At 41.0% G+C, this 11,817-nt stretch overlaps 1 protein-coding gene across 1 annotated transcript; it reads right to left on the minus strand.

Annotated features, from left to right (window-relative positions):
• Positions 1 to 148: 148 nt before the first annotated feature.
• On the minus strand, positions 149 to 7,965 carry LOC115788507 (shugoshin 1-like). Its single transcript, XM_030741549.1, is given in 15 exon segments — positions 149 to 468; positions 471 to 553; positions 663 to 726; positions 729 to 812; positions 1,044 to 1,082; positions 1,085 to 1,120; positions 1,123 to 1,212; positions 1,930 to 2,061; positions 2,190 to 2,219; positions 2,222 to 3,043; positions 3,469 to 3,533; positions 3,633 to 3,676; positions 5,389 to 5,597; positions 7,504 to 7,658; positions 7,823 to 7,965. Coding segments are annotated over 14 exon segments (1,917 nt in total). The 5' UTR covers positions 7,649 to 7,658; positions 7,823 to 7,965; the 3' UTR covers positions 149 to 394.
• Between the last annotated feature and the right edge of the window lie 3,852 nt (positions 7,966 to 11,817).

Here is an 11,817-nt window from a genome sequence, read left to right on the forward strand (position 1 = left end):
ATCGATTTGAGCCTAACCTGTGTTCAGATATTAGCCTGTCACAATGATATGTAATAACTCATATATGAAGCAGCAGAGAATATGAAGGAAAGTTTATTTTCATAGAGTAGAAGAAATTAAAAAAAAAAAAAGAACTTGTTAAAGATTTAATAATGAACAGAATTTGGAAAATGGCAAAATTAGGATTTTAGGAAAATGCTAGCACTACGTTTACCTAGAGCCAAAGAATAGAAATGGAAGACAAAGATTAAAAAATACATAAATTTAAAAATTATCACAGTTGTTCATTATCACAAACATTGACAGTGATTAAAAAAAATGTCACGTCTACCTAAAAACACTTCAAAGTCAGCCAACACTGAAAGCTTAGAGGGTACAGATATGGCAGCATCTTTCAGCGACACCCAAAAAAAGGCTCGTTGTACTTCTCAAACGGCTGCTGTCCGCCCATTGAATTCCTTGGTTTTGCACAGACCTCCTGCCAGACTTCTGCTTGAACACTGGCGAGCAGAGGAACTGCACGTCTGTGAATTTGTCTCCTCGCCGAAGTTTTCTGTTGCAGTGTGAAGATAAATGTTGAGCTTTCTTGCAGTAACCAAAAATAAATAAATAAAATGCAGTCAACCACATGCAGTAGGAGCAGCAATAGTATTATAGCTTACGCGTGCAGCGAGGGTTCCTTATAGTCAACCACCATGGTGCAGCGCCGCTTGCGAATGGGAACATGGTGGAGCATCGGTAGGCTGCGGGGGACAGATTGGTCACATCACACAGACTCAAGCCCCGCCCTGCTGTCGTTACACCAAGCCCACCTGCAGAAACGTGAAGGAAGACGTGAACGGCGAGAAAGAAAAAGGAACAGGAGCTGCGTGAATTCATACACCAGTGCAAAAAAGTAATTTAAAAAAAAGGTAATTCAGCCAACCCTTGTGCTCAAAGATGTTTGTGACAAAAAGACTTTTATCAGAAAGAGAATATTTTCACAGTGATAGTAACATGTAAAATGGACATGCAGTTTTGGGCTGAATCATGTAACTGCTTACGTTTCTTGCACGATTTGAGCCTCTGTGGAGTTGGGTGGGTAAATGAGGTGGAGCTTCAGAGGAGGAATCTCCAAATTGGACAGGACATTGTCTATTCTCATCATCTCAGCTTCAACCAGAGGGCTGACAGGAAGCAAACAGTCATTCTCCATTCCCTCCCCACGAGGCTCTGGAACACCAGAACGAAACATACACAAGTGATGAAATCAGCAAAAAAGAGACACACAGGCCAAAAATCTATTCAACGAGTTTGTAAGCAACTGTTTTAGGTCACATTACTAGCTTATATACTAACAGTAAGAAAAGTCATTAACAATATAAAGGGCAAAAGACTGAAAGAAAGTCGTCGCCCCTTTAAGAAGCTGCTTTACAATGTACATCAATGTACATCTGCTCCACATTTTCTTGGAGGTCTCTGTTATGTGAATGCTATTATACAATAATAGCATATACTGTTACGTAGTGAAGGCTTCTGCAATCATGACGGACGCTCCGATGTCTTTTCTGAACGGTTAAAGTTCAGTTTTTATTAACGAGCAAGGAGCAACAGTTGAACAACAGAACAGATGATCGTATCCTAGCAACAACAAACATCAGCTGACAAGATAACGGCACAGACAAACCCGATCCTGTTAGTAACTCTTCAAAATAAGACTCTTCCTTCTTCAAAATAAATCATACTTGCCACTTAAAACATTTCACTTTACCTTGTGTAATTATGTACAATCATGTTAAATTCAGTGAATATTAATAATCAAATAAATTATACTTAACAACACACACAAGTCACAACATATACAAAGTAGAATAGACTAGACTAGAATAGAATAGAATGCATTTATTTGTCATACACATTGTACAGTGAGATTGGAAAGTAAATGCGTACCTTGATAATTTTCATGTTCCATCTTTACAGGGTCAGGGCTGTTAGAGAAGCTAGAATCAGGTGACTGATTGAGGCGACTTGCTGTGTCTTCAGACCCTGTAGTCTTGGGACTTGCCACTTCATCTCTGAAGACTACAAAATAATACCAGACAGTGTTTCATTTTATAAAAAAAACAAAAAAAAAACAAAAGAGATTAACTACAAATTAAATATGAAACTGAAGTTGAGAATAAAAAAAACAAACAAACTGAAATGCTCACCAGAGATCTCCCATTTTGGAGGGACGTTTCTGTCTGTTTGAATACGTTAGAGGGCCGGCCTCTACGAGTGGTGACGACCTTGGTCTTCTCAGGAGAAGGCAGCCTCCGTCTGGGCTTGTGAGGAACATAAAGGCTGTCTTCCGATTCAGAAGACGGTGACGAGGAGCTGGATTCACTCTGTTTGGAAATCATAGGTGAAGCTTCAGTCTGAGCCTGTCCCGTTTCTTGAGCTTCCTCACTTAAGGCTGGCTGATTGTCCTCTGCCTTGGCCCTGAAAGGCGTGACGTGGACGGTCTCTTCACAGTCAAAATCAAACGTGTCATTAAATCCCAGTGAACTGTTGAGTTTATTGCCCTGTGCTGGAGGTGCTGCTTTGGCCCGTGTGGCTGACCGGTCCCTACTCTTTGACCTAGCTCTGGGTTTGGTATTCTCCCATGGTTTCTTTAATGGGGCGCGTTCTGGTTTGCGGCCTCTCTCAGGATTTTGTAAAGCCTGTTCTGGTTTGGAGGACTGCTGCTGGGCCTGTTTCCTGCTGGGCTGTTGTCTGCTTTTTTTGGGCTGCAGTGGTTCAGGAGTAGAGTGCTGTAACTCCTCAGTGAAACCTGGGTCTGCCATCTCTGGTTGCTGTCCTTTTTGCAATTGATTTTGATTTTCACTGTCACTGTGAATAGGACTTGGGATCCAAGCCCCAAAGCCAGCATTTGGGCCTTCCTCACTCAGAATCCTCTGTTCTCGAAAACGCTCAGACCTCCTCCTATTTTTATCTGTGCACTGACGCCGCACCCCTACTGTAGATGGCAAGGTAAAGTGTTTCTCACACTGAAGATCCTCACTCTTTTTGGGGGGCTGAGGATCTATGAAGAAAATCACAAAAATAAAATTTTTTTAATAATTATAACATCTTGATTTTCACAGTTTCACTGTTTTATGATTAAGATCAATTCTAATGTCAGGAGATGAAGACTAAGACATTGTCTGAAGTTGCTCTTATTCACCTGTAGCAGACAGATATTCATACAAGCACTTCTTTCTACAGCAAGTGTGTTTTATCTAACAGACGGCTGCATCGAAGAGCAACTCGGGGTTCAGTATCTTACCCAAGGATACTTTGGCATGCAGACTGGAGCAGCCAGGGACAGAACTACCAACCGTCTGATTAGTAGGTAACCTGCCCCCCCCCCCCCCCCCCCCCCCCCCCCCCCCCGAGCTAGAACCACCCCTTAATATGTTGGTGTATTAAAAAAAATATATCTGATCTGCAATATATCATGGATAATACCTGCACAAATCGGTGAAGTTTCACACAAGATGTGCTCATCCAGGTTCTTGCTCGTCCGCTTTCTTCTGTAAATTGATATGAAGCAAATCCCAAAAATTTCACTCAGCATAAAGGATATGACCATTTCTTTTTTAAAGTGACAGTTATCAGTTTAAAAATCTTACCTAACTGAATTCACGTGGTGTTGAGCATCAGCAGCAGGTTTAGTCTATACAACAAACAAATAATTTAAATTTTTTCTTTACTACGGCAGGCAGCGTCTTAAAATAATTCATATGGTCTATCGAAAACTTAGGCAGAGGTGGCAAAAGTACTGACATTCTGTACTTAAGTAGAAGTACAAGTACTTATGTTAAAAAATACTTTAGTAAAAGTCGAAGTACTGGTTCAACTTCTCTACTTAAGTAAAAGTAAAAAAGTACAGGCTCTGAAATGTACTCAAAGTAAGAAAGTAAAAGTAGTTCTTTGGAGGATGTTTCTACCTGCTGTTTTTGTGTAAAATTAACCGAACCTCGTTATATATTATTGTAATAATATAAAATAATATTACATGAGAATAGAAACATTATTCCAATCTAAATTTTAATCCTAATGAATGCACTCAGCTTGAATCTGTTACGTAGGACACAAACTGTTAAAGGGAATTTAAACCCAGTTCTATTCTCTGTGTCCTCCATAGTAGAGGGTGGTTGTGTCTCCACCTAAACACCAACATGAGGATACTCAGGGGTTACAGTGGGATTCAGAAGGTGGAGGAACCCTAAGATCAGCTGTAGTGGCTCTGCATGGGGAGAAGAATCACAACTTTCTATTGTAGCTGCAGTAAATGATGTTGGTGTGCAGGCTGTGATCAGCTGACCTGCTGCTGCTGCTGCTCTGAGGTTTACTGCTCTGTGTGGATGTACTGAACTCACAAAGATGTAACCCAGTATTTCACAGCTATCTGAGCTGATCTCCATCCCCTACACTGACAGCATACAGGCTGTAGAAATGTTGGATTCAGTGAATGAATCTCAGCATCAGCAGCTTTGATTCAAACTCATCTCTGCTGCACTGATGTAACTCTGACCATGAACACAAACACTGTGCTCCAGTCCAACACAGAGCTTTACTGTAAATACAGTACAACAAGCTAACCTGTTTGTTACACACTAAACTGCAGTATTTCCATACAATCTTTGAATCAACGTCAGCATACTTCAGTTATTTTCCAGTCCTTACCTTTAATTCTAACCTCTTCTTCCTCTCCTGTCCCCTTTCTCCATCTCTGAGTGAACTTCTCTCTCTTTGCTCTCCCTGAAATACAGCAGCTCTTCTTTTAGCTAGCAGACACACTGTGTGACAAACTGCACACACTTTGTGTGTTTGCTGATATTTGTTGAGCATTTAGAAACGTTGCATTTACCTGCCACACGTTACTCCCTTCATGCTCGCTCCTCTTCAGTAGCGCTAGCTAAGCTGTTTATGTGCCGCAGCGCAACTTACAGACTCGGTCCGGCCCGATTATAGCGCTATAAATGATAGATTAATTATACGGGTTTGTGTATTTAATCCCTTTGTATGAGATAAGCCCCGATGATGAAGGATACGCCAGTACGATTGTCTCTTATGTTATTATTCCTCCGTTTAGGCTCAGATCGTTTGATGACTGACGGCGCACTGACCGGAAATGCAAACTTCTTCTGACGTGTTAAAAAGTAACGAGTCTGTTTGAAATGTAAGAAGTAGAAAGTACAGATACTTGTGTAAAAATGTAGGGAGTAAAAGTAAAAAGTACTCAGAAAAATAAATACTTAAGTAAAGTACAGATACCTGAAAAATCTACTTAAGTACAGTAACGAAGTATTTGTACTTCGTTACTTCCCACCTCTGAACTTAGGACATCCTAAAATTAAAAACGTTTGACAGCTGACAGTGTACCTCTGAAGCACTCGCTGCCAGAGCTTCCTGCTCTTTCAGCTTCCTCTTGAGCAGAAGCAGGTGAAGGAACAGGGCCTGCTGCTCTCTTTTCAGCTGCAGGATCACTGCATTGGCCTGCCTCACTTTCTCCTTTTCAGCTTGCAGGGCCACAGCCAGCGCCTTGTTGTTCAGCTGCACGCCCTTGAGGATGGTGTGAGTGGAGTTAGTCCCTGAGGGGAAGAAAAAAAAATGAAATTAACATATTAGCATTGCCTGTAAATGCCATTAATTATCAGTACATACCATTCCACAACAGAGTGTGAATATACTGCCTCACAGTGTGGCATGCTGGCTGCTTCACTGCTGACAAAAAAAAAAAAAAAAAAAAACTCGAACGGAGGTCATCAACACAGCCCAAGAGATCCTTGGCTGCCCCCTTCCCTCTCCTCCCTCTCTCTAAGACATAACATTCCTAATGGATTCATATTATATTTATTTTATGTTACTTATTATACTTTACACTAATGTCAGAAAGCTTTACTTGTGCAGCTGCAAACTGAAAATCAGCTAACTTTGGCACTTGATGCTTAAGCTACTGATTTGATAATACATGCAAGCAGTTCTTTGTGGTGTGCTTAAATATTTAATTCATAAACAGCCTTATGGTGCTCTTATTTAAGCTTTCTTTAATCGTAAATGCAGGCATGTAGCTTTAACCTTGATGCACCAAGCTGGAGTAGCACTTCCAGGCTTGTTATAGTTTGATTACAATGACAATAAAGGAGGTGGATTATGTCACCGATTTTCCCCAGTCTACAATGCTGTCCTGATCTCCCTTCCCAGGCACTTCAAACCATTCACACCTTTTTTTTTTCAGGTGACCTCAAAAGGTCACTTGATAGCAGAGGTGGCAAAAGTACAGACATGTACTTAAGTAGAAGTACAAATACTTGTGTAAAAAAACACTCAGGTGAATGTTGAAGTATTGGTTCAACTTCTTTACTCAAGTAATAATGAAAAATTACAGGCTCTGAAATGTACTCAAAGTAAGAAAGTAAAAGTAGCTCTTGGGAGGACATTTCTACCAGCTATTTTTGTGTAAAGCTAACTGAACCTGCTATAGTCATATAATAATATAAATAATATTACATGAGAATACAAATGTTATTCTAATCTAAATTTTAACCCTAAGGAATGAATGAATCTACTCAGCTAGAATCTGTTATGTAGGACACAAGCAGTGAAAGGTCATTTAAAAACAGCTCTTTTTGTGGGAGGACCCTAAGATCAGTTGTAGTGGCTCCGCATGGGGAGAAGAATCACAAATTTCTATTGTGCGCTCCAGTAAATTTTCTTAGTGTACAGGCTGTTATCAGCTGACCTGTGCTGAGCTCCTGACTCTGACCATGAACACAGCCACTGTGCACCAGTCCAACACAGAGCTGACAACCTAACCTGTTTATCTTGCACTGAACTGCAGAGCATTTTCATACAATCATTGAATTACACAAAGTTAGTATACCTCAGCTTGTTTTGCAGTCCTTACCCTTAAATATAACCTCTCTTCTTCCTCTCCTGTCCTCTTTCTAACATCTGTACTCCATCTCTCATTCTTTTCCCTCCCTGGAAATACAGCAGCTGGACCTTTAGCTAGCAGACACACTGTCTGATAAACTGCAAACACTTTGTGTGTTTGCTGATATTTCTGGAGCATTTAGAAACGTTGCATTTAAAATTACCTGCCACAACACGTTACTCCTTTAATGCTCGCTTCTCTTCAGTAGCGCTAGGTAGCCGCTTAAGTGACTACAACTTGCGGACATCGGCACTAGGTCCGGCCCACTGTAACCCCTGATTATAGCGCTATAAATGATATATAAATTATATAATTATGCCCTTTTAATCTCTTTGAATGCGATAAGCCATGGTGATGGAGGATACCTGAAAAATTCTACTTAAGTACAGTAACCAAGTATTTGTACTTCGTTACCTCCCACCTCTGCTTGATGGAATGGGGCCAAGTCCCACTCTGGTTTCACCCCAAACCACTGATTGTAATGACCCATGCCTTCATTCTTGTTCCTAAAATAGTATGCTGTGATAGTGAACGGAAAACATAAGCTCTCATTTTCTTACCACTTGTTTTGTTTATCATCCTCGATCGTCCCCTGCTGGGGGCTGAAGCACTGGCCAGTCGTTTATTCCTCTTCTCCTTCATCCTCTCCTTTATGTCCTCCAGACTTTGCTGGAAGGACTTCTTCCGGGCCCGTTCTTTCGCCATGACTCGGGATCTGCGGTTATGCCGAAGTTTAGTACGCAATTCAAGCGCTCAACGGCGCAGCAGGACGATATATTCCGAGCAAAACAAAATGGGAAGCTAAAGTTCGAGCTAACCGTTAATGTCTGCCAATTCACTAACTGCACATTGTATTCGAAAACGTTTTTTGAAACCTACCAGAATATATATTTGTGTCTCCAATACAGTCCGTTTATATACCACTCTACCAAAACACATTTACTGCTTAAAATAAGGAAGCAAAATGATTCATTTTATTGCTACCTCCGTGCTCCGAGAGCTGCCGTTCGAATTGAGAGCCGCGACTACTGATTGGTAGGAATTTGAGACGACGTCACTTCCTCTGTGTGAAACTGTTGCTCGCTAGATGGCGCAAATGCATAACAACAAACAAAGCGCGTTTCTTCCCCGAGGAGATATAATTTATTTGGTATTCATTATTCGTCTGCATATTCTGCTCGGTTGAGACCAAACAGTAATCTACCACACAGAAGTGCAATTATCTAATTATAATCCTTGGCGCTTCAGTCAGTCCCTTTTCGACCATCTCCTGCCTGTCCGCTGGAAACAAAGCAGAGAGGAAACCATGCACCACTGGGAAATAAAGCCATAGTAAACTTCTTTATTAAAAAAAAGAAAGAAAGAAAAGAAATTAGATTAAGAGCCATTCAGGATCAGGCTCATTCAGCGCCTCCAAAAAGAGTATTTATAGCCTAATTGACTGTTGGAGATAAGAGCATTCAGAGCTCAGTGGAGGGCTCAGCTGCATGTGGATGCAGCTGATAGCTGTTCATGTTAAAGCCTTCTGATAGGCACTGTTTGAGTCATATTCTTTGAGGATTTTCTGAAGCTGTCGTGGCTTGTTCGAATTAGGATTGCACAGTAGCTAAGAAAGCCAGTCAGTGATTAGATCAATGCATATTTTAAATTGAGCTAGCAAGTCTTTTTACAATCTGTTCCAGTGTTCAGGCTCCTGTCTTCTTCTTTGTGACATGGGGCCTATTATAAGCACATACCTTTATGCGCACACACACACACACACACACACACACACACACACACACACACACACACACACACACACACACACACACACACACACACACACACACACACCACATATACAGCTGTCTCTCTTGCAGTCACCCTGCATCCATAAGTACCATCATTAACCTTCTCAGGTTTTGCTCAATAAATGTTCCATAAATATTGGATTAGTTGGTATTACATAGTCATGAGCTCATTTAAGTCACTCGGGGGCGTCTTCCTTGGCGCGGCACAGGGAAGAAACTTGTACCTTTCTGGCATGGCACTGCAGTTTATCCATTTGGATCTTCTGTGAGTGAGGAGAATCCAAGACAGTGTCTATGCCAGCCAAGCATACTGAGGCTACAGGGGAGGTTTGGTAAAGTTTGGGTGTTGTCAGTTTCACATACTAAAAACGATTTCAGGAAGGTCTTTCAGCTGGGAAACAGGCCCCTATTTTTGGGTGACACCATGGATTATTAACAGGTGTCAACTTAGATGAATTCTCTCTCAAACATTTGGTTCTTTGTGCATTCTCAGTGGGATTATTTCCACATAACATGCATGAGGATATGTAAGTTAAGTTTAAGTTAAGTTTAGTTACAAACAAAATAAATACATTTTTTTTGCAAAAGTGCAGCTAATGTAATTTTAGTGTTGGGGAGGAACTGAGTAAGCGTAGGTAAGCCTTACAGACCTGTGGTGACTCACTGGTGTTTACTTAAAAGGTGTATTATTCTTGCTAAAAGAAAGCAAATGTTACAGCTGTTGTCTCACAGCAGGGGAAATACTGAGTGGCGTGTTTTGTGCGTGTGTGTTTTTGTGAGTCTGATTGCATTAAAGAGCAAAGGAAAAAGACAGAGAAAAAGGGAGAGGAACATATAAAGTCAGACAGATAGACAGCCAGAGGGAGTCCACGGGTTTTAGCTCAGCTTGCTTTAATGGACAAATCCATCACAGTCTTTTCATGCGGCTCCTCACTACCCACATCTCAGCAGCCTGGAGAGAAACTTATTATCACAGGTAGACGGAAAAAGATAGGAGGAAGTGATTAAAATAGAGTGAGTGCTGTGGCTGCCTGTGAAATTAGGGTACAATAAAGATAATAAAATGCAAGATGAGATGTCAGTGCATACAAATACTTTGCCTTTTTTAGTATGACAGTAGCTAGTGCAAGTCTGCCAACCTTTTGTGCTGTAATACCATTATTAATAGATCATAAATTCATCTATGTCCACTCAGGTCTCTAGCTCCTACATCCATGTCCAGACAGCCTGACTGGCCAAGGAAAACATCAGCTGTTTTTCTACCAGATGAAAAGTATTAGCTCTAATCTGTGAGCTTGCCCTTACTGGGGCCAAAAATACACAGCCCCAATTTTTAATTTGGAAAATGTGCTTATGGTGCCATAATCACAATTTATGGTAATGAAATCATAACACAGGTTTTGTAATCAAGCCCAAAATTAAACTTTGAGGTGGGAGAGGATGTTTTATAGACCTGAGACTGATCAGAAACTGGTGGATAAATGACTAAGTGGCCTTTCTTTCTTTCTTTCTTTCTTTCTTTTCTTTCTTTCTTTCTTTCTTTCTTTCTTTCTTTTCTTTCTTCTTTCAATAATGCAGAAGGATTCCAACATTTTCCTTCTATGGATGCAAAACCAGTGGCTTCTGCATCGCTAACAAACAGAGCTGCAGCAGCACTCGTTCACAATCACATCCTATTGAACCTAGACGAGCCCCAGACACACAATCAGTTCTCTGTGGGTTGCAGCTTGGCCATTATGCCTTACAGCCTGCTCTTGAACACCCTGCCGAGACATTTACTTCACAGCCAACATTCACTCCCTTTACTGATCCGTTGCTCCGTGCCATACCGCTGCACTGCCTCCACAAGGACTAGAAAGCCTTGCAAGGACTAAACGTCCTGTCTGGGGCAGCAACAGCAACAAATGCATCTTAAGCAAGAGGCAAAATTGAAGGCTTTGGCTGAACTTTTAGCTTGTCGTGGAGGTATGCTGACCCAGACAGATGGTGCTTTTACCACAGCTCCCTCTCAGCCTGCTCACCTTTTGTCTGCCCACTCGAGCTGGAGAGACATTGCTCCCACAAGGCAGCTTCCACAGGTCTTGTGGTGTAGGAGTGCCAGTCTTTAGATGTGCAATATTCTGACTGGATTTAAAGCCCACTGATTGCTGCTGACCACCTGGTAAAATACCATGAGGTCTCTGAATAGGCCTGTCATAATTCTTGTTTTTAATATAATAGGTAAATTGTTTTTTTCAGATTCCTGAAAATACATACTATGTTCAACTAGGCCAGTTGTACTTTACCTTATTCCACGTCATAAATGTACCCCTACATGGTCAGTGTTTTAAATAATGTGATCAAATAATGTGTATACAAGTATTCCCCGTGACCCCCAAAGATGAGACTTTTCCAATTGTTTTTTCCACTCAGCCCTGCATGAGTTCAAAGAGAAGGGAAGTCCACATTATAGTTATCTCAGGCAGATAGTGGACATTGCAACCACAGAAGCCACAATCACATGCTGTTTAAATCTTCTGACTGTGAGGGGCAGCCAATCAGAAGGCCTTAAGAGAAGAACATAAAGGCTTGTTTTGCAAAGCAAGTGAATTGGGTGGCTGCATCAAGACCCTCTATGACACAAATTATTATTATCTTCAAACAACGCTGCTCTACTTGAGGGCAAGGATAGAAATATGGAGCAGGAAAGGAGCGTAACAGCTCCACTTTAATGTTGAGTACACAGCCAATTTGTCAAATAAATCTTTGTGTCTCTAAACCTTTCTAATTAACACATTTGTTTGTCTCAGCTGTTTAATGAGTTGCAAAAACCCAAGCATCAAAACAATACTTTTTTTAATAGGTGTTATGTGCAAGAGAGGTTTTGTTGCCAGGCAAGAAATTTCCCTCTCTACAGAGCCCTGATAAACATCCATGATAACCGCATAAAATGGTGAATTGTGTTATGGGGTCATCATAAAAGTGCTGGTAGGGAGGTGTTTTTTTGTTACATTTCTTTCTCTATACTGGTACCACCATACAGAGAAGAGAGTGGGATTAATCTTCTCCCATGACTCTAAGGCTGTAAATCAAATCAATGAA

The sequence above is a fragment of the Archocentrus centrarchus genome, chromosome 11 (assembly GCF_007364275.1).
Source record: "Archocentrus centrarchus isolate MPI-CPG fArcCen1 chromosome 11, fArcCen1, whole genome shotgun sequence".
NCBI lineage: Eukaryota > Metazoa > Chordata > Actinopteri > Cichliformes > Cichlidae > Archocentrus > Archocentrus centrarchus.